Raw genomic sequence first — 23,598 nt, forward strand, 5'->3', positions numbered from 1 at the left:
ATACCCGAAATGCCCCTTAGATCAGCACTTTTTCGGGAAAAACCTGGAACGACCAGATTTTCCAAATCTGCGAGTTGTTTTCGGCATCAAGATGATTTTTTTTGTAAAAACACGAAGAAGAAACCCCCCCTAAAATCACGTTTTCTACCCGGGCCATGGATGAAAATGAAAAAGAAACACTATGAAGTACCCAGAATACCCCTAGATCAGGAAAGGGCAAGAAGTTAAAAAAAAAAAAAAGCTGCTATAGCATAGCAAAAAAACCGAACTTTGCACGGGATTTCCAGTACCAAGACGACATTTTCTGGAAAAATACGAAGAAGAAACCCCCCTCCCCCCCCCCCCCCCCCCTAAAATCACGTTTTCTAAGTGACCTAATTAAGAACGGAATTTATTTCCTGAAGGAAAACCCTAAAGTGCCATAAAATCAGATTATGCAACAAAACTTCAAAATGAGTTCATAGAAAGCTCAAAACACAAACAATAAGGTTTTGCCCGGAAACAACCATGCACGCAAATGTAACTTACCTATTTGGACGTGCTACAATGATCCACGACTTAAAAATACCACCGATGCAAAATCCGACCCCCCAACGGGCAAAAAGGCAAAAATGGAACTTGGAATGAAAACTCGGAATCCAAAAATACAAAACAGGGTCAAATGACCATTTGGCCCTTGGCCACACTTCAAACATGATTTATAAGACCCTATGAAAGAATGAAAACGGAATTCCCACACCCGATGCAACTATGGTGAAGCAATGACTTGTGATTTTTCAAGATTTTCACAATATTTCATGAAGTTAAAAAGTACATAGAACACAATATAATGGTCATTGGCCTCCGGCCTCATCTCATACCATCAAATACAGTGTACTTAAGTACACATTACATACATGGAATCAAATATACATATTTTGACATATAAGTCTATAAAATGAGATTTCATGCTAACATTTGCAAGAAATGGAAACTTAAAAGCTACACGACATCCAAGGAATGCTAAGCGTCGCGAACCAAGTCTTCGTACCTGAAATATGCCCCAGTATCGTAGGGGTGAGTAACATAAAGCTACTCGTAGGAGATGAGCATGCATCGACCTAGCATTTTACAAATTTATCACCTTAAGGTGAAACATGTTAAAGTGGCTCATGCTACCTAACGTCTATGTCCAAGTGAGACTCGGGAAGCATCCTAAGCTACCTTAGAGTCTAAGCAACAAGAATCATGATATACATACGTGTATGAAACGAATCATGGTTGGGATAATCCAAAGAACACGACAAGAAGAATGCTCGAACATAGATTAACATGAATTACATTTTCAATACAATTGAACTAGGCTAGAGTAATCTATACAACATGACAAAAACATATTTGAATACAAGTTAACAAGAATCACATTATCCATGCAATTCAACAACAAAAGAGTATGTTATACAATGCAATAAGGTATAAGTTCTCACAGCCATCAACTTAGAATCTAAAGCACAAAATAACAGTGGTGGTTCATGCCACCTAACGTCTAAGTTCTAAATGAATCTATAGGATCAATCCTAAGCTATGTTAGAACGTCAAAACACAATTTTCAATATCGATGTAATTTAACCAACATTGGGACTTCCAATACAACACATAAAGCACAATTTCGCAAAGTTAACATCATGTAACTTAAAATGGAATGACAAATAAGGAACAACAAGTTACAACATCATCTAGTTATCAACTTGAAAATGAAATGCGAAGTCAAACAAAGTGGATACTCGAACGTCACGCCAGATCAAACAGACAACATAGTTATTTTAGGGTTACTAGCCCATGGGTAACCTCCCTATGTACGCACTAGACTATATAGAGGGACTATCCCCCGTACTAGAACCACGTCCTAGCTATAGCCAAACAACGACATCCCCAAGTTTCCAAAATCAACAAGTTGTGCAACAACGCATATATCAACGGGAATATGCAAGATAATCAACTATCTACCAAGCACAACCAAATTTGGAAACCTATACAATACATACTCTAAGTCCACAACTAATATGATGTGATGAATGTCGAATCTTCAGTGTGCGATTCGTTACACGCTATGCATGAATGATGTTAAATACGAAATGTGCAAATCATTACACAAGGCAACAATATATTCAATAAGGAAAATATATTCTCATAAGTACAAACATAGCAACTATGTTATCTAATACTCAAAACATAACCAAATGAATATACAACCAGTCCATGTCCAGGATTTTGATATAGAAACGACTTTCAAACACAATTAAATCCATGGCTCAATTCTATAGAATTTAATTAAATAAAAATCATTAAATTCCCCTAGATTCTAATTCAATTCCAAATAACCTCAAATTAATACATATTAAAGAACATGGCATGGTCATCACCTATATCCATTCTAAAACTCAATTAGGTTATTGGAATAACAAAGTTGAACTCTAATTAAATCATGCTAATTTAATTACCAAGGTTCTAAAGCAACTTCAAATGGTCCACAATTAATATATACTAGTAAACAAGTCATAGCCAATACAACTATCAAGTTAAAATCTTAATTAAGCTAATGAGACCACAAAATAGATTTTAATTAATTCTTTTAATTAAAATCTTTAGATTTTCAAACTTAACCAAATGCTCTCAAATTAACCTATGTTGGAAAACATGCCAAGGACTAATGTAATATCACATTACAAGTTTATTTCATTCAATTTAAGACCATGTGACTTAACATTTTCACTAAAGTTAAATATAAATTAAAAATTGCAATTCCCATGCAATTAATCCCAATTTAATATATGTGAACAACTATACCTAAGCTTAATTTTCTAGCATGGCACAATACAATTCCAAGTTGTATATCACCATGAGGATTAAATCTTAAACATGGAATTTAATTAAATAAAAGGTTTCAAAACCTAACCGAATATTCTAAATCAAATATATGTGAAGCTATATGGCATGTAGATCAAGAATATTAAGTCAGAATTCAAATGGAGTGAATAGTGCAATCAGGGCAAATTAATTAATCAAATTAATTAATAATTACTAATTTTCAAAACACCTCCAATTACTGTCAAATTCAACTATGTTGAAGAGCATGCCAAGGCCTAATATAATATGCTAACACATATTAATTTCAAGCTAGTTAAGGCCATGTGAATTAATCTTTCACCTAAGATAAATATTAAATAAAATCTTTAATACTTATTCAAATGTTCTAATTTTAATACACGATAATGAGCATATCAAGGGGCAATATAAAATCATGCTACATGTTTAAACCAAGTCATGAGCAACCGGGAAAATTAGATCCCATACAAGAAAAATAAATAATAAAATCTCTAAATTTTATATTTAATCATGCAAACAAGTAGTATAAGCATCACAAGCATGCTATATAACAAGAATTTAAACCTAGAATATCTCCTACCTCAATTTGAGATGAAAATCCCAAAGGCCCACCAAAATAAAAGTGCTCCGAATTTGACGATATCGAGAGGTTTTGTCGGGGACAACACCGTGAAGAAGAATCCGCAAGAAGCCCCATGAAAATCTCAACTTGACTCCAAACCCGAACTCAAAAAATCGTCCGAAATGGATTCTAATAAGGGCAAAAGGTAGAGCACATCGAGGCAAGCAATAAATGCTAAGGCCGAAGGATTTCTACCAATGAAAAGTGGACCAAAGGAGGAGAGAGAAAGTGGCAGCCATGGCTGCTAGGAGATCTAGCCAAGAGAGGTGGCGAAGATGACCAAAATCTGATTTTCCACTTTAGGGCATCCTATTTATAGTAAGTTTCAAAAATTGCCCCGAAAAGGTCCCGCCGGGTCCGAAAAAGTGAATTTTGAGCAAACGCACTCAAACGGCAAAACTCCGTGAACAAAAAAGATTCAACATGAGAAAATATGAATAACGGAAGAAATGGAGTTGAAAACTGAGTCCCGAACAGAAAGTTATGCCCCGAACAAGTTCGGCGGCAACCGGGTCCAGAAACTCTGAAACTGGAGAAAATGACCAGAAGGAAATTTTATGAATTTACGAGTCAATGAAAAGTAAAAATGAATCCCATACGAGAATCCAGGCGCCAGACAAGACATTTTTGCAATAACTTTCGTTAATTGCACAATGGCCCCTACAAAAAGGGTTAACTGCGAAATTGCCCCAGAATGAAAATATCTTCCAAAAGATATTTTCTTAGATGCCCCTGAAATAAAATATCTTCAGAAGATATTTACGAAAAATACCCCAAAAAATTAAAAAGATTTTGAAGAATTGTGCATCTATGCCCCTGTGGACACCAGGAGCAACCAGAGTACTTTCTTGCAAAAGTAAAGATACGTATTTCGAGGAAATCACTCAAGATGAAGGCACGTGAAGTCAAAAACTAACTCCGAGCATGAGAAGTGAGGTCGTGCCAAAAACTAACAAACGGAGATAAGACAAAATAGGGAAAATGACAGAATAGGGAAAAGACGAAATAGCGCATAGTGTCTGAAAAACGAAAAATGCGAAAATGACTCGGTCCTCAAAGGGAATTGTTAATTCACATGAAAGAGTCTCAGGAACCAATTCCGAGCACTCGAGATGACACTAAGCGACACGAAACAGAGCTCAGAAAAGAAAATTAAACGAAAAAAATTCATTCGTAAAATTTTAAGAAAAAGGAAAAGAAGGCAAATGACTGGGTCGTTACATGTCTTGCAAGAATTGCCACCGGCTTTGGAGAGTGCAAATTTTTACATCAACAATAATGATAAAGGGTTTGGTGGGTTCCTGTGTATTTGGGATTGTGGCTTGATTATTTTCGTTGGCCATGGTTTGTGCCAAAGGAGGAGGTGCGGCGGAGACTGGTGTTTTGGGTGGTAAGAGAATTGGATTTTGCAGTTCCAGGAGGAGAGAGCTTTGATACCATAAAAGGTTTAAAAGAATGAGAAAATTATGGCACAACATTTCCATTGAGTAAATTAGATATTTATAGCGTAAAACTGAAATCCTATTCTAAGTAATTCAAATTTTACAAGAAGGAAACTAAATAACAATTAGGAAACTATCTAGATAAGTATAAGAAATTCAAACTAAGAAATCCTAACAATCCGAGATTATCCTATTCTAGGAAAGTCAAATTTTACAATAAGGAAACTAAATAACAATCAGGAAACTACCTATATAAGTATAAGAAATTCAAACTAAGAAATCCTAAGAATCCGAGATTATTGAGTTTCTCTATCAAGTAAAACGTCTAACTCCCCAAACGAGTATGCTTGTGTTTTAAGTTTTCTACCCCTAGTTTGCCAAAAAAATAAAAATAAAAATAAGAGTCTCATAGAGAGAGAGAAAGAAAGACATATAACAGGCTAATTTGAATAATTTTAAGGAGTAAAATTATAAAATTACAACAAAACTAACGGAATTGAATAGTTAAGAGGTGGTCTTTAGCCGGTTTTGAAAAGTTAAAAGAGCTATTTGGTACTCCAAAAAAAAAAAAAAAAAAAAACAATAGTTCAGAGAGATTAGTTTAATACGTCTCCAGTATTTTCTTTCTTTCTATTTTTATTGTACCAAACTACCCTTAATGTAATTTGTTCTATAAGGCTGCAACTTGGGCGCGTTAGAGGTACAATTTAAGCCGAACCCGAAATATGATTGTTCAACCCTAATCCAACTTAAATTTAAGCCCAACCTGAAATATGATGTTCAACCCTAATCCAACCTACTCCAATTTGCAACTCATATTGAGATTATGGGTTATTCGGTGTTACTCTTAAACAAATAAAATTTTAAAAACTTAATAAAAAATTATAATAAATTATTACAAAATTTATTTTTTTAAAGTAATATAATAAATTAAAATTTAAGCAAAAAAAAAAAGTTGAAAAGAAAAAAATTAATTATAATTTGATTGTTATAATTAGTTAAATTAGACCATACGATGGCAATGGGGCAGTTTTGGGCCCCGCCCAAAATCGCCTAAACGGGGGACCTTTCCATCCTATCCCCGCCCCGTTTAACTTTTTTATCTCGTGGACACCCACCACACCCCGTTTAGTTCCAGAATTTCTCTTCTTAATTTTTTTCCTACAAATACAATTATATAAGATTGAAAAAATTTATAAAAAAATAGAAACAAGTGAATCTGACATAGAATTTGTAAAGCTAACTATATATACTAATAAAATAAGACTAATTTAATAATTTATCTGCCTAAACGATAAGGCATTGCAGGGTGACTTCTCTGTTCCCGCCCGAACCCCGCCTAGATATTTAGTAATAAAAATATATTCTCGCCCAAATAAATTAAACAATCACCTAAAATCGCTTTAATCGGGACAGAGTGCCCGTTAGCTCGGGCCAAATTGCCATCCTAATTAGACCTGTTGGCAAAAAAAAACACACTGTCTGGCCCATAAAAAATTGACCACACGATAGCAGTACTACTTTCAATCGAAAAAGGTTTCTTCTCCTCTTAACGCCGCCTCTTTCGTGTGTGTGTGTATATAAACCTTCTATACCCATTTTCTCTTCAGATTCAGATACTGTTGTGTTTTTAGGGTTTCGATCGATATTGAGGTCGAGACCACTACTATTAAACAATCCCAAGAGATATTTTCAATTCGAAAAAAGGAAAAGAAGGATTTGTGGGTTTTGGATTTTCGTGTGATTTGGTTGAAGATTAGGGTTTAAATTTAGATGGGTGAGAGGAAGAGAAAGGTGAGTTTGTTCGATGTTGTCGATGAGAGCTCAGCCTCTGCCAAATTGACGAGAACAAACGGCTTTGGTATAGTAGTTCACGGAAGCAACAACCCAACGACGTCGTCTATGTCTATGGTGAACAGGTGGAATGGGCGGGTCTACTCGCAGAGGTATTACGAGATACTGGAGAAGAGGAAGACTCTGCCCGTTTGGCACCAGAAAGAAGAGTTCCTCCAAGCTTTGAGAGCCAATCAAACACTAGTCTTGGTTGGTGAAACGGGTAGTGGTAAAACCACCCAGGTCAGTTTTTAATAATACCCAATTGTGATTCAATTTGATTTTCTTTTCTTTTTTTTTTTTGTTTTTGAACCATTGTGACTCCTAACTTTTGACTGATTATACTTCCATTGAGTTTTCATGGAAGCCAAACTGAGAATTTTATTTATATATTTATTTATTATTATTATTTTAAATTTTTTTGGAATTCTTTATTTGGTTGTGCGTGTAATTTTTCACATTACTGTTTTATGATTTTAAGATGGCTATTTTGTTTAATGATCTTTAATCATGTGAATGTTAAAGAATTGTTAGTTCTGAATTCTGATGTGAATGTTGAGGAATTGTTAGTTCCGAATCTTACACTAGGATGCTCTAGTGTCATGTATTCAGTGTGTTCATCGTCTTTTTATATAGGACATACAACTCTTAAATATTTTTTCTATGTCATTAGAAAATAAATAAATAAATAGACGTTTGTATTACTGATAATTTTTACACACGTATGAATTTGTAAATATGTTGATTGCCACATCCTTAGCAAAGGAAGGTTGGGTAGTTATAGCTCAGAAAGTTTTTGATCTTCATTTAGGAATCTACACATTAACTACAGCATCTTCTCCTACACTGTCACCTTCTGCATTTGTACCCATATGTGTTTTAACAACTGCTTGACTTTGATTTGGCTTATTCACCCCTTGCAGTTGTTAAAACTTTAGAAGCACCAAATTTAACCCTTCTAGAAGTGTCTCACGAGACGACAGCAGAGATCCAATCCTCTTAAAAACAGATATATGGAAGGAGAAATTCAATGCAATATTGATGCACGAGATATGAGAGAGATTCAAGGCAATATTGGTGCACCTACATAATGAGTCAGAATTATACAAAAGGAAAGGTGATATGGTAGCAATATTTAGAAGCGGAAATCAAGATGAAGATTGATTGTGTTGCATTGAATTTCTCCTTCCATATCTCTGTTTTTAAGAGGATTGGATCTCCACTGTCGTGAGTCGTGAGACTCCTCTAGAAGGGTTAAATTTGGTTCTTCTATAAAAACATATGGGTACACATTACCTTCATAAAATCTCACTATGTGGAGAAACTAACATAAGTTTACACACTGTGTAGTTAGGTTCTAATTAGGGATAAAATTGGTAGTGGGTATGGGATAGGACACCTCATCTGACCATGCCTTGCAGGATCTGACCTCGCCCTAACCCCCTGGTTTTGTCATGCACCTGAGATAGGTTTGTATTTTCTCTATACCCCCAACCTCCATTAAAAACCCACTTTAGGTCTTGTATTTTCTATATATCCCCAACCTCAATAAAAAAAAAAATCCTGCTTTAGGTTTTGTATTTTCTCCATATCCCTGCCTCAGTTAGAAGTCCTGCTTTATTCTGTTCTGTTAACACATCATCAACTATGGTGCTGTTTGATAAACCAATTCAACACTTAAAACTGAACATATTAAGTGATTTTGGATTTAAGTTTGTTTGATAACCCAATTGAGTCATTTAAAAATATAAATTCCAATTAAAAAGAGTCAAAGTGAAGGAACAAATACACCCTTAAAATAAATCAGAAATCATACAGTATGTAAAATTTCACTTAAAATTCTCAGCACTTAATTAGTTAATTTACAGTTCTATTAAAAAACCTAACAGGGGTGTTTTTTTTTTTTTTTTTTTTCCCAACGTCTTTTCTGCCATTTCTTGGCAATTGAACAACCCCATGATGGGGAAAAAAAAAATACGAAGTCAACCAAGCTTTCAAAAGTTGATGTATTTGGGTAGATATTTCTCTTCCCCTGAGGAAATAATTGATTTCCTTTCTTCTCTGGGGCCTTAGGGCACCTTGTTTTTTTTTTTTTTCTTGTTGTATTTGGGATGCGATCCCCTTTTGAATGCCTTTTAAAAAAAAAATTGATGTGTGTGTGTAGAAACACACACACACACATAAAATGCATGACAAATTGAAGAGACCAACAAATCTTGTTGATACCCCTAATTTCTTCATGTATCAAAGAAAACACAAACAATAAACAACCTAACATCTAGAAGTGACCAGGAGACTGAGCATGTCATGTGATGGCCACAACATAGTATCTAGTTTATGAACAGACATTTGCAACATCTTTAGAACTAGAAAGGGCACAGAGATTCTGAGAGAGAAAGGGAAGGGGATGAGATCATGACAAGCTGAGAGAATAAGGGGTGGGAAATGGGTGGGCCTAACCCGAGAAACCCAAGTCCTGCTCAAAATTTTTTACAAGTGCTGTTAAGTTATTTGAGTTCTTGGGATTGGGTGGGTTCAAACTAGAGCCCGAATTATTTTTGTATGGAATTTTGGCTAAGGTTTTATTAACACAAGCAACCCATTTAACCTGAAACATAACAAAAGCTTATTGTTTTTTATATTTCTAAGGATAAATGTTACTTATATTAAATACGATTAAGATTGAATGATTTATTAACAAATATTATTGGTAGTCACTTTCCTAACTTGTGACATAGTTGCGTGTAAAGTTTGAAGTAAAATTTTAATACTGATATTAGTTGAATTTAGATTCAAAATAATAAAGAATAGAAGCTTTTGAGTTCTTTTGAAATTCTAATACGAAAGAAAGTTATTGAATCCCACAAAATTTTTGTGATTTTATTTCATGTTAAGTATATATAATTTCAGTATTGAATGATTTATATATATATATATATATATATATATATATATATTATTAGCATGCTATTAATTTATTGAACCCCCCGAGAATCTGAAAAACCCATAGAGTATGGTGCTGGTTGAGAACTTGAGGTATAATGAGTTACTCAGGACTTTGGGTGGCACAGGCTGAGGCATTACTTCCTGTCCAAGTCCCACCCTACTGGGAATAGGATGAAATCTTAAATGAGATTAGGACCGCTAGGTACAGAAAAATATTTAGGGTTTTAGGAATTACAAGGGATATTTTAGTGAAGCAGTTATGCAACTGGAGTAGGGTGGGATGGGCCTCCAACCAATCCCTGACCTGAACACAAGTTGGGTTTGTGCCTTCTCTGCCAGTGTCTCTCCTATCTGTTTAAGCCCTTTGCCATCATTGAAGGGCTGGAAAGGGTCACCTAATATTTAGGGTATATTGTCAACCTCATTCTACTGCAATTGGATAAGGTTTTCAAGTGATGTCTAGCTGGAACATACTTTTTAGGTGTTCATCAGGAAATTGTTTTTAGATGTCATGGATAATCCTTAGATCTTTTGATAGGTGTTCTTGTTATCATATTAGGCATGCATGTATTTGATTTGAATGTGTTAGTTCACATTTATTTAGAAATAATTTGGAGGTTTTGGAACTAAAACTTGCTCTATGAACATATTTTAACAAAGGCAGTATTTCTGTAGTACAGATTCCTCAGTTTGTTTTGGAAGCCATTGAAATAGAGACCACGGATAAGCGCAGGAAGTTCATGGTTGGTTGCACCCAACCTCGAAGGGTTGCTGCTATGTCTGTTTCTCGTCGAGTTGCTGAAGAGATGGATGTAACTATTGGAGAGGAAGTTGGCTATAGCATTCGTTTTGAAGACTGCAGCAGTGCAAGAACAGTTTTGAAGTAAGTTAATTCTTCTGCAGAGGAATGCTGTTCTATTAGCTTCTGAATTCTTCCTTTTAATGTTATCATTTAATTGGACTTGTAAGGCTTCATGGTGTACATGTGGTGATTTATTTCCCCCCTTTTTTTCTCTTGCTAAATTTGCATTAAAATTTATTTATAATTTCTTTTGCACGGCAGGTATCTAACAGATGGTATGCTTTTAAGAGAAGCCATGACCGATCCACTTTTGGAACGGTACAAAGTGATAATCCTTGATGAAGCTCATGAAAGAACTTTGGCAACTGACGTTTTATTTGGACTTCTGAAGGAAGTGCTGAAAAACAGACCCGACCTAAAACTAGTTGTAATGAGTGCTACTCTTGAGGCAGAAAAGTTTCAGGGATATTTCAATGGGGCACCTCTTATGAAAGTTCCTGGTAGACTTCATCCGGTGGAGATTTTCTACACCCAGGAACCTGAGAGGGACTACCTAGAAGCAGCAATTCGTACGGTTGTGCAAATACACTTGTGTGAGTCCCCTGGTGATATACTTGTTTTTCTTACTGGGGAGGAAGAAATAGAAGATGCATGTCGCAAAATATCAAAAGAAATTGCAAATTTGGGAGATCAGGTGGGGCCTGTGAAAGCAGTTCCTCTGTATTCTACGCTTCCTCCTGCTATGCAGCAGAAGATCTTTGATCCTGCTCCCCCTCCATTATCAGATGGTGGTCCTCCTGGAAGGAAGATTGTTGTATCAACAAACATTGCGGAAACTTCGTTGACCATAGATGGTATTGTTTACGTCATAGATCCCGGGTTCTCTAAACAAAAAGTTTATAATCCACGAGTGCGCGTTGAATCTTTGTTGGTCTCTCCAATATCGAAGGCAAGTGCACACCAGAGGTCAGGACGTGCTGGAAGAACACAACCGGGTAAATGTTTCAGACTCTACACTGAGAGAAGTTTCAATGACGATCTTCAGCCACAGACCTATCCAGAAATACTGCGATCAAACCTTGCAAATACGGTCCTTACCTTGAAGAAACTGGGGATAGATGACCTGGTCCATTTTGATTTTATGGATCCTCCTGCCCCAGAGACGTTGATGCGAGCATTAGAGGTTTTGAATTACTTGGGAGCACTGGATGATGATGGAAACTTGACCAAACTGGGTGAAATTATGAGTGAACTCCCCTTAGATCCACAGATGTCAAAGATGCTTGTTGTCAGTCCAGAATTCAACTGTTCAAATGAAATTCTGTCAATATCTGCCATGCTTTCAGGTATTGTAGTTTGTTATCTAGCTTTCCTAATGTCGATCTTGAGTCTCATATTAGTTTTGGGAATGCATGCCCATTCTTTAAAGCATGTGCATGGACATGTCTCTATGCATATGACGTTTTTACGTTTAACTACATACACATGCACACTCACAGGGGTGGACCCAGGAATTTCTTTTTTTTTTTCCTTTTCCAACCATTAGTAAATCAATCATATTTAACCAATGAAATATCAATTTTGTTTATTTATTTTTAAAATTAAATTTTCATATACATATGCATTAAGGTTTCACAAAAAATTGGTGGTTTTCCCCTGTGCATAGAAGTGCATTTGCATGTGGTTAAATGTATGTGTCTGCTTAGGTTGTCATCAGCAACTGTCTTGTCTGTGTTCCATGCCTCCGCTTGGCATGCACCATAGAATTTCTAAGTAAGTGCTGATGCAGATAGTTCTCTCATGAAGCAAATGGTGTTGTTCCGCCTCTATGCATCTGCTGACTGACCTACCGTGGGCCTCCTCTGTGATAACCAATTTTTTCTTTAGTACCCAATTGCTTTGTCCGGCCTAGGGAGGCTCAGAAAGCTGCAGATGAAGCAAAAGCTCGGTTTGGGCACATTGATGGGGATCACCTCACGCTCTTGAATGTCTACCATGCTTACAAGCAAAATAGTGAGTACTTATTCCCTTCTCTCTGTCTTCCCTTTTACTTTAATAATCATGAAAGCCATTATCATTGCCATTTGGTGTTCTCAATTTTGTTAATCTGTGAATGAAATTCAGATGAGGATCAAGCTTGGTGTTACGAAAATTTTATCAATCATAGGACACTGAAAGCAGCTGATAATGTGAGACAGCAGTTAGCTCGGATCATGGCCAGGTTCAACCTCAAGCTATGCAGCACAGATTTTAACAGCCGTGACTACTACATCAACATTAGGAAGGCTATGCTAGCTGGATATTTCATGCAGGTGGCTCATCTGGAGCGCGCTCGACACTATCTGACTGTTAAAGACAATCAGGTATGTAGGATGATTTGTTAAATTGTTTTAAGCTCAAGAGAATTGTGAATTTGTCTTATAGGAGACAAGCATTATAGCTAACTTCTGAATGCTAAATTAGCCAATTTCTGATGATCTGCAGATGGTTCATTTGCATCCTTCTAATTGCCTGGATCACAAGCCAGATTGGGTAATTTATAACGAGTATGTCTTAACAAGCAGGAATTTCATCCGTACAGTAACAGATATTCGTGGTGAATGGTTAGTTTCTCTTTCCTTATACGTGATCGTAAATCTATGATTTTTGTTTATTGCTATTACTGGACCCACTAGTGAGGGGTAGTTGGGAAATAATGATAAAAAGAAATAGTTGTAAAGAAAATATATAAAGTAATAAGTTTTGGGTTTGGAAGAAATAGAATTTGAAAATAAACACATACTTTATTGAGCAAGATGATAGAAGTAAAAATAAATAAAGTAATGAAATTTGAAATTATATTATTAGCAGAAAATAGTAATTTTATGGAAGTAAAATAGAAAAATTTGAAATAAAATAAAATACCAAAAATGTAAAAAATTAAGTTAAACAAAGATACAATAAGTATCATTAATCTTAAAGTAGATTGAGAAATTTTTTTGAAGTATGAAAAGGTAACAGAATTATCATTACTTAATTTATGAGGAATTTAGTTGACATGTTCATGGTAGGTTTTAGATTGTCCAATTTTTAGGATTTAGGTAGGTTTTAGAGTCCTTTATTGATTTGTTCCTCCAAAATAAATATTATTTTGAAATTTATGGTAGTATGTACACTTCTTTTTAAAAGAAAAAGTACCTAAGTAATTCGAGCTGTTGAAATATAACTTGGGGTCTTGACACACACACATATATCTTGTCCTTTTCTAATGTTCTTTTGGGGCTTGTTTTTGGCCTTGTGTTTTTGGTTGGTTCAGGTTAGTTGATATAGCACCACACTACTTTGATCTTGAAAACTTCCCCCAATGTGAGGCGAAGCGTGTCCTTGAGAAGCTTTACAAGAAACGGGAGGCAGACAGAGAGGAGAGCAGGAACAGAAAGTAAATGTCTATTTGCCGAATTTTGATTTTTTTTTTCTCTTCGATGTTCTGATGGTTGGTTAGGAGGCTGGAATTCCAGAGCATGGGAAAGTTATTTTGTAACACTTTGTAGTTAAGAGTTCAAACTGTACGAACTTCACATAATTAGGCTTGAATGTGGTTTCTTTTATATTTATAATTTAGGTGGTTCCAACTTTGCGATGGGAATGCAACTGATTTGGTTTAAGATTATTGCATAAAACTTAGAAAATGGTTCTCGATGGTGGTTGGTTTACACCGAGGATGGGCTAATTATGGATTTAGCACTCAAATTGGAGGGCATGTATTAGAAGTTATACTTGCCTTGTTTAAATGGGCCAAAGGTTGATAATTAGGTTCGGTTGGTTTGTTTGGATGGAAAAATATTTTTTTTTAAATTATAATATTTTTATTTTTTATTTTTTGGTGTTTGGTGAAAAAAAATATTAAAATTTAACAAAAACAACTTACCTATCAATCATCAGATGCTGTCTCTGCAGGCGTTGATGGTTCCACTCGTTTAGATTTTAAATTTGTGCTCTCAGGATAAGACTAGAAATAATGCTCACTTGTCAAATAGAAAAAGCCCACTAAGCGGCTTAAACACGCAGTGCACAACACCAACTTTATATCCGAAAACAAGTGGTTTTTATTTTTTATTTTTTTATTTATAACACTTTATCCTTATACACACAAATTTTGTTATATGCAAATAAAGACAAAATAAATATTGGCAAAATAATAATTTATTAAATTAGAAATATTTGGAGTACAAGTAATATCTTTTACAAAAAGAATGGTTCTCTCATTCGATCTCCTTTTTTTTGTTGGTTGGATCCAAGGGTTGCACGAGTTTGTTCTTGAATCACCGTGGAATTTGATGAAGAACGGCACGTCATTGGATGTCGTTGGATGTGTTTGTTGTTAATCACCGTGGAATTTGATGAAGAACGGTACGTCGTTGGATGTGCTTGATATTCTTCGCTTTTGGGTTTGATTTCTGAGTCTCTGGATTTCTGAGTTTCTGGACTTCTGAATTCTGAATCTCTATACCTTCAATTTTTTTTTGTACCACTTTCTTCTTCCTCCCGACCTCAATTTATAGGCTTTTTAGATTAATAGGATGATGACACGTGTCATCTCATGATAAGGAAAAAAAAAAATCATAACTGGACCGGGCCGGTTATATTATGATAATTATCCTTAAAATTAATTATTCCAAATATATTTTATTAGGAATAATTATCTTTTCATTTAATCATCTGGGCTGGGCTAATTAAACAATTTAAGTGGACCAAGCCTGGACCAATTAAATAACTTAATTAAACATTAGGCCCATATTTAATGGGTCCATTTGTTAAAACCAAAGCCCACTAAATTTTAGTGTCTACTCACTTTCTTATCTAACTTTGGATTGTAAGATTTTCTCTTTTGCTTTCTTATCCAACTTTGGATTGAAATTTTACTTTCCTATTTGAACAGAATTATCCAAATCCCAATGTAATTTAGAGGTATTTTGTTACCTATATATACCCGCAATATTGTAGGGTTTGACATCAATTCCAATAATCTCTGAAGACTTGTCAGATCACAACTTCTAAAGACTGTGTTGGATTGCGGCCTCTGCTCGAATACAATTAATTAGTATGACTGTTTTTTTTATTATTATTTTCTTCTTCTTCTTTTTCTTTTTCTTTTTTTTTTTTTTTTTTTTTTTTTTTTTTTTTTTTTTTTTTTTTTTTTTGTCTTGGCTCCACGCCTGGAACAAATTTTATTTATTTATTTTCTTCACGTTTGCTGGAACAAATTTATTTATTTATTTTTTTCTCTCCACGCTTGCTAGAACAAATTTTTTTTTTTTCCTCCACGCTTGCTGGAAGAATTAAAATTTTTTTTTCCTCTCCACGCTTGTTGGAAGAATTATTATTATTATTATTATTATTATTATTTCTCTCCACGCTTGCTGGAAGAAATTTTTTTTTTTTCTTTTTTTTTTCATGCTTTTAGTCCCTCTGGGACCCATTGTTCCGTTGGAACCCATTTAGTCTGTAAGTACCCGTTGTTCCTTCGGAACGCAACTAGTCCATAAGGACCTATTGTTCCTTCGGAATGCAACTAGTCCGTAAAGACCCATTGTTCCTTTGGAAATCAACTAGTCCGTAAGGACCTATTGTTCCTTCGGAATGCATATAGTCCGTAAGGACCCATTGTTCCTTCGAAACGCATCTAGTTCGTAAGGACCCATCGTTCCTTTGGAACCAAAATCTTTCATGCATGTCAATCCACACTTTTGATTTTTTTTATTTTATTTTATTTTTATTTTTATTTTTGATTTTGATTTTTTTTTTTTAATTTTTTTTCCCAAGTGCTAACCCTTTTTTTTTTTTTTTTCAGGGGGTGCTAGTCAACCATGGTGTTTTTCAAAAGTTTCAAACCCTATACTATCACCATTTTGAAGCAAGAGAACGACACCATAGAGAAATGAACTACTTTGGATGTCAGAACTTCTCTTGTTGACCACTTTACACTGAAACCGTTTCACTCTGATTCTCTGTACCATCATTTGCCAGAGTGGTCCCGCATATCATCCTGTGAGCTCTCCAACCTTGGCTAAATCAGAATAATGAGATAAGCTCGATTTCAAATATTCTGATTTTACGCTCTGCACTTCACGAGCCAATAAAGGCGCCAGAACATTTTTCACTTTTGGGTCATAGGATGCGTGCTAAAGAAACTAAATTGGGTAATTCCTTCAAGATTCCTAATTTATCCTATACTAATGGCTATTAGGAATGGTCAGAGGACATCCTGGGTCGCCATGCTAAATTCCTTAAAGAAAAAAAGACTATATGGTGCAATATTTGCTTCTTTATTCACATACGATCACCCTGGGCCTGTTCTTAAAGCTTTCCTTGAATCTTGGTGCTCTTCTACCAACACCCTCCATTATTCAATAGGCGAATTGTCAATTTCTCTTCGTGACTTGTATGTGATAGGAGGTCTTCCTTTTTCTAGCAAATAATACGAAGAAGTTATCCCTTCTGTGAAAGAGTTATTAGATTCAGACAAAGACGGTAAACCTTTCCTTCCTCCTTACTGTCGGTACTTATTTTCTGCCTTCTACCATATTTGTAAACAGCATACAACGGAGCAGACTATGAAGATTTCTGATTGGGTAAAGTTTTGGTTTAAAGGCCCAATAAAGTATGAAAAATCTAAAAGAAAAGCGTCAAAGAACAAAACCCAACGTCCCAAACAAACTCATAAGCATCCTTCTGGAGTGATCACCACCGTTCATACTTGGACTTTGTAGGCGGATGAAGTATTCACCAGCCTTGGAATAGAACAGGGGATGAAAAGGAAAACTTATTTAGTTGCCTTTGTAGCTTGTTGGTTATGCAAATTCGTTCTGCCTTCTAGCCCTGAAAATATGATTCGCCCTGGAGTTTTCAAAGTTGCTAGCATGATTGCGGATGGTGATGGGTTTTGTCTTTCTGTTCCAGTCCTAGCCAGCATTTACAAGGGCTTGAACGATATTGTATCTTCCTCTACCCCATGGAATTCAGTAGTGCCATTTTCCATTCATTATGTGTATGGATGGCTAGCCAAATATTTCAACACCCACTTTATTTCTCCAGAGCACAACTATGTTCCTCAAATGATACAGTTCGAAGGGGAAGGGTTAGCGAAGCACTTCGATGAATCAGAAGCCCAAAATTTGTTCAGATTTTATGAAGGTGTCAAATTATCACATTTGTCTAAAATATTCAAGCCAGAGCGACTATTTGTGGATGATAACCAGCAAAATTTCTCAATTTTTGAATATTTTGCCTCCCTTCGGTCAAGTTATTTGACATTGTGCCAAGGTAACCATTTCATTATTGAGCCTTACAGTCCGCATAGGTTTAGCAGACAATTTCACTTTCCTCAAGATGTCCCAGGGAGGTTGAAGAGGGACATTCGTACTAGTAAATTAGAAGAAGTTATGAAACTATGGAGATTGTCTACCTGTTTCCATTCTGGGTGTAAGGTATTGCTTCCTTCGAGCTCCAATCTTTAGAAATTCGGGGTCACGAAAGCATATGCTGAATGGTAGGCCAAAGTTTATGTTGATCCATTTACATAGGAAACTACCTCAAAGCAACCTAAACGCATGATTTCCCCACCAGAGAAACCAACTAAAATCAGGAAGGTTTTAATTAAGGGGTTGGAGTCAAGCCTCCCATCTAAGCCAATGCCAAAGGCAACCATCAAATCTTATAATAACTGTGATGTTGTTGGAGGGTCTAGTAGTCATCACCAGATAGCAAAAGAGGTCCCACCACTAATCAATAACCGTCGCGATCATCAGTTAGCAATGGATTCAGATGAGGATGTGAGAGCTTGTGATAAGGATCATAATTGGAAGCATGTCACTGATAAGGTGAGACTTGATCCAGTACAGGAATGTGTTGCCACTTCTCTTGATCGATTTTTGATGAGGTACCTAGCAGTTCACAACCTATACAGGTATTATTATTATTATTATTATTTTTTATTTTTTATTTTTACTTTTTTATTTATTTTTTTCTCTCGCGATTTACCATCACTTTTTTTTCTTCTTCTAATAGACAGAAGGCAACGAGGGATTTCTCAGGGAAGATGTCGTCTTTGTTGCTAACCTAACATGTAGTGAAGAATCTATTTATGGACTGTTTGCCTTAGCGTTGGCAACTGCGATAGGAAAAGGTACAGAGGTTTCACTACAAAGAAGCAGAGCTATTTAACATTCGGATGTTTTGGGGGTTGCTGAAGTGACTAGTCAAATTATGGAGGCGGTTGAAAAGGTTGATATGGCTATCCCTTACATGCCTATAAGAGAATAGGGTCCACCCTTGCATCATATTGCCCCCTCTGAAATGTCAATTTTTAATGCTGAAGAGATCGTTCTTGATGTTCATCGCCGTGCTGCTTTATTCTTTATTGATTTCATAAAATGTATTATCCGCGATACTCCTACCGACAAAATATTGTCTCAAGCACCTAAACTTCAAACACTTTATGAGGGACTCGCAAAACTCCCTGGAGACCATTCAGCTTTGAAGAGGTGAATTGACTCGTATACGGATAATGCGGCCAATTATGTTGCTACATCTTCTTCCTATGCTTGTATGATGACTTCAGACTCTCAATCCTAACGATTGGCCAGTATTGATACACAGCTCACCAACGCTAGGTCTATAGAAGATGATGATGCCAAGCGTATACAATCACTTCGGTATACTTTGAGTGAAGCCGAAGTTAAAGAAGCCAAGTTAGTAAAGGAGTTGCAACAAGTCAGGGAAGAGACTTAGGGGCTTAAAGTCCTCATATTGATGGCGGATGTACATTTATCTCAGAAGAAGGAAGTTGTCACAAAACTTTGGGAAGATCGAAAATCAGTGGAAGAAGCTAACATCATCTCTACTAATGATCTTGAAGTAGTGAAGCAACTAGAAGAGATATTATGGCAAGAACATGACAAAATCATAGCTATGGAATTTTAATATTGATCATCATCCTTTTTTTTTTTTCTTTTTTTTTTTTTTTTTCCAAAACCCCAAAAGTTGTAACTTTGAATCTCAGCAATAAAACAAATGATTTATTATCTCTATTTGTTAACAAAGATGTTGTCATTGTTTATTAGTTTCGCCTTTCATAGTTTATACTCTTGCGGGCCAGAAGTACGCAAAATTTATTTATTTATTTATTTTGGATGACTGAACTTGGAACAAACCTCCAAGCTGCCTACGTACCCTTACAGGGATCAAGCCAATAACGTAGTTTGATTAAAAATAACTTCTCTCTTTTTTTTTTTTCTTTTTTTTTTTTTCCTTCTATTATTGGGGCTGTATACAATTTTAGCTCATGCGGGCTAGGAGCATAGTGCAGTTTAAGCTCATACGATCAGGAGCATAGCTTTCATGGGTAGTAGCGTTTTAGGAATTTGCCATTAATGAGCCCCACTCTTACTCCATCTTCATCAATAATGAGATATGCGCCGTTAGTATAAACTTTGCGAATAACATATTGTCCATCCCATTTGGATACAAATTTATTTCCCTTGCGATTCATGACAATTGGTCTACGAACAGCTAATACTAAGTCTCGAACTTGAAATGACTGAGATCAAACTTTCTTACACTCTACCTATTTTTGAGCTTCTAATCTCTTCCCATATAATGCTTCCAGTTCTTAAAGACGTAAGATAGCATTTTCTTCACTTGTAAGACCTTCTTGTATGGCTATCCTTAACGAAGGGATCTGTTGTTCCAATGGAAAAATTGCTTCCACGCTATACACAAGAGAATACGGAGTTGCTTAAGTAGGTGTACGATGCGTAGTGCGGTATGCCCACAATGCTTCTTCCATTTGCTCGTGCCAATCTCTCTTTGTCTGGTTGACTACTTTCTTCAATAACTCACTAAGAGTTTTATTGAATGCTTCCGCAAGACTATTTGCAGGGGCATTATACATGGAGGATTTACGTTGTTTGAAACCAAACTTCTCACAAAGGTCAGTTACCTAACTATGTTTGAAATTTGTCCCATTATCAGTGATGATGTCTCGAGGGACACCATATCGATAAATAATGTTGGACTTGATGAAATCAACCACTGTTTCCTTTTTCACATGTTTATATGATGCAGCTTCCTCCCATTTAGAAAAATAATCAGTGGTAGCCAAGATATACAAGTGGCTTTTTGAAGACTTGTCTAGAGGACCAACTACATCTAATCCCCATGCATCGAATGGCCATGATGTCACAGTAGGGTGCAACGGTTCCGGTGGTTGGTGTATGAAGTTAGCATAGAATTGACAGGCTTGACACCTCTTCGCATACTCCATGCAGTCCTTGACCATGGTGGGCCAATAATAACCCATTCTTTTGACACGAAAGTGAAGCTTTGGACCAGATTGATGGGCTCCACAAATCCCAGAATGTGCTTCCTTCATTACATGGGTTGCTTTGTCATTTTTAAGGCAGCGAAGGAAAAGACCCTCATATGAACGTTTATACAACGTATCGTTGTAATAGATGAAACGAGGTGCTCGTCTTCTTATTTTAGTCTTGTGGCGTAGGTCTTCGGGAAGCTTTCCATGTTCCAGATAATTAATGATTGGGAGCCTCCAGTCTTCTTCCTCTTGTGTCCAGCAAGAAACCAAATTACTTTCTTCAAAGTTATCTTCCAGGACTTGTGGCAAGACCCATCATTGACATAAAGGAACATCAACCAGGTCCTCATCAGTTAACGCTAATGTTGTAGCTAAATTTGCCAAAGCATCCGCTATCCGATTTTCTTTCCTCGGAATGTGTTCTAGCATGACGCTATCAAACCATTCCAACAAATGAGAGGCATAACGATGGTATGGCACTAGATCATCTTTCTTAACCTCATATTCTTTAAGAAGTTGGTTAATCACCAACTTAGAGTCTCCATATATTTTGAGATCCGTGATCTTCATCTCATTTGCCATTTAAAGGCCGATAATCAGGGCTTGATACTACATTATTTGAGTAGTTTTCAGTGAGTGCAAAAGAGTATGGAATAACATGTCTTTTTGGAGAGACAAACACTACTCTTGCTCTGGCCCCGTCTGTTTGTGCTGCCCCATCGAAAAACATCGTCCATGGAGGGAAGATATCCACAAGGAAGACTTCTTCATCAGGAAAATCTTCAAAAATTTCCCAATTGGTTAGAATAGGATGGTTAGCTATGAAATTTGCCAGGACTTGTCCTTTTACTGCTTTTCGTAGCACATAAACAATTTCAAATTCGTTGAACAAAATTGAACACCTCGCCAAGCGTCCGGAAAAGACCGGTTTAGACATGACATATTTGAGAGGATCAACTCTTGCAATAAGATGTATCGTATGAGCCAAGAAATAATGCCTCAATTTCTTAGAGGCGAAGACAAGTGCGAGGCATGTTTTTTCAATTGGAGGATAATTTCGCTCTGTCGGGGTAAGTCTGTGACTTAAGTAATACAATGCCTTCTCTTTATGTTCTTTATTAGTCTGAGCAAGTAAGGCACCCAACGACTCTTCTTGCGCAACAATGTAAAGTATGAGCGATTTTCCAGGTACAGGTGCTCCCAATACCGGAGAATTGAGAAGGTACTTTTTGATGCTATTAAAAACATTTTGGCAAGATTGGTCCTAGATGAATGGGGCGTCTTTCTTCATGAGTCAGTTAAAAGGCTGACAACGGCCAGCCAAATTTGAGATGAACCTATGAATGAACGCAAGTTGACCTTGTAAACTTCAAAGCTCATGTAAATTCTTTGGTGGCGGCATCTTTTGAATGGCCTCCACTTTATTAGGATCAATCTTTATACCACGATGACGTACAACATATCCCAGGAATTTTCCTGAAGTCACACCAAATGCACATTTAAGAGGATTCATCTTGAGTTGAAATTTTCGGAGGCGATTAAAAACTGTACGTAGATCCTGTAAATGATTCCTTCATTCTTTCGTCTTAACCACCAAGTCATCAACATAACATTCAACAATCTTGTGGAGTATGTCATCAAAGATCCTTTGCATGGTGCACTAGTATGTTGCTCCCACATTTTTGAGTCCGAAGGGCATAACTTTGTAGCAATATATGCCTTTAGGAGTGCGAAAGGCAGTTAGTTCCTCATCTTTCGGAGTCATTCTTATCTGATTATACCCGAAGTAACAATCCATGAACGAGAGAGCTTCATGCCCCGTGGTTGCATCTATAGTGAGTTCGGGGATGGGAAGAGGAAAATCATCTTTTGGGCATGCCTCATTCAAATCACGAAAGTCCACACAAATTCGAATTTGTCCATTTTTCTTCTTCACTGGAACAATGCTCGAAATCCATGTTGGATATTTGACCTCATGAATGAACCCTACTTTAATTAATTTGTTGAGTTCTTCCTCTATCCTCGGAACTAGCTCTGGACGGAAGAAACGTTGAGACTGCTTAATCGGACGTGTCCCATGTTTGACAGCAAGATTGTGCACTGCAATTTTAGGATCAAGACCGGGCATCTCTTTGTATGCCTAAGCAAAGACATCCTTGTACTTAGACAATAATTGAAAGTAATCATTTTCTTCTGAGGGGCTTAGGAATATACTAATGAAAACTGGTCTGGGTTGATCATCAATCCCTAAGTTGATTTCTTTGAGTTGATCAACGGTAGCCTGCCCCCCGTCTTCTAGTGTTGGTAGAGCTTTCTCAATGTCATCTGGTTGTTCAGAGTCAAGTTCCTCTTCAACAGTGATATGGTATGAAGTAACACAAGATGATTCGCCAATGTCTTTTATTTTATCCACTTCTTTTGCTTGATTAGTGAATATAACGGTTCGCCTTCGAGCTTTTAATGTAACATCATTGGTGACATCTACCTCTGTCTTACGTTTCATTCGCGAGGGCACTAGGCTCCAAACTCCAGTATTGTTCACCACGTCGATGTTAGTTTTCTCTGACTTTCCACTCTTGCTGCTTCTTAGTGGTGCATCATTAATAGTACCAATTCGATTAAATACTGACTTTCGAGATTGAGGTTATGGAGATTTTCTTCCTTGGTCATGAAAGCTCATTCTGTTAAAAACAGAGGTACGAGGAAAACTGTTGACATGAGAACTTAAGACATTTGA

General features: G+C 36.3%; 1 protein-coding gene across 4 annotated transcripts; it reads left to right on the forward strand.

Moving 5' to 3' along the window:
• Positions 1–6,449: 6,449 nt before the first annotated feature.
• LOC132306075 (probable pre-mRNA-splicing factor ATP-dependent RNA helicase DEAH2) lies at positions 6,450–14,154 on the forward strand. 4 transcript variants are annotated; one of them, XM_059803278.1, is made up of 7 exons: positions 6,465–7,005; positions 10,389–10,591; positions 10,772–11,856; positions 12,398–12,523; positions 12,635–12,873; positions 12,995–13,113; positions 13,806–14,154. In XM_059803278.1, exons 1-7 carry the CDS (start codon positions 6,703–6,705, stop codon positions 13,930–13,932), a joined length of 2,202 nt encoding a protein of 733 aa, XP_059659261.1. In that variant the 5' UTR covers positions 6,465–6,702; the 3' UTR covers positions 13,933–14,154. The 4 variants fall into 4 exon arrangements, 1 of the variants encoding a protein (XP_059659261.1); XR_009481809.1 differs by lacking the exons at positions 12,995–13,113; positions 13,806–14,154 and having other exon boundaries at positions 6,450–7,005; positions 12,304–12,523; positions 12,635–12,658; XR_009481808.1 differs by lacking the exons at positions 12,995–13,113; positions 13,806–14,154 and having other exon boundaries at positions 6,450–7,005; positions 12,317–12,523; positions 12,635–12,658.
• Positions 14,155–23,598: the final 9,444 nt, after the last annotated feature.

Source organism: Cornus florida, unplaced genomic scaffold (assembly GCF_030987335.1).
Source record: "Cornus florida cultivar Cherokee Brave unplaced genomic scaffold, ASM3098733v1 CherokeeBrave_3.0.0_Hap2_Chr05, whole genome shotgun sequence".
In the NCBI taxonomy this organism is placed as follows: Eukaryota; Viridiplantae; Streptophyta; class Magnoliopsida; order Cornales; family Cornaceae; genus Cornus; species Cornus florida.

What these genes read in the sequence shown, in the direction of transcription:
- LOC132306075 (XM_059803278.1), top strand. Translation starts at nt 6,703, where the DNA reads ATGGGTGAGAGGAAGAGAAAGGTGAGTTTGTTCGATGTTGTCGATGAG. An exon ending in GTAGTGGTAAAACCACCCAG is followed by an intron (nt 7,006 to 10,388) that starts GTCAGTTTTTAA and finishes TCTGTAGTACAG; the next exon opens with ATTCCTCAGTTTGTTTTGGA. An exon ending in ACAGATATTCGTGGTGAATG is followed by an intron (nt 13,114 to 13,805) that starts GTTAGTTTCTCT and finishes TGGTTGGTTCAG; the next exon opens with GTTAGTTGATATAGCACCAC.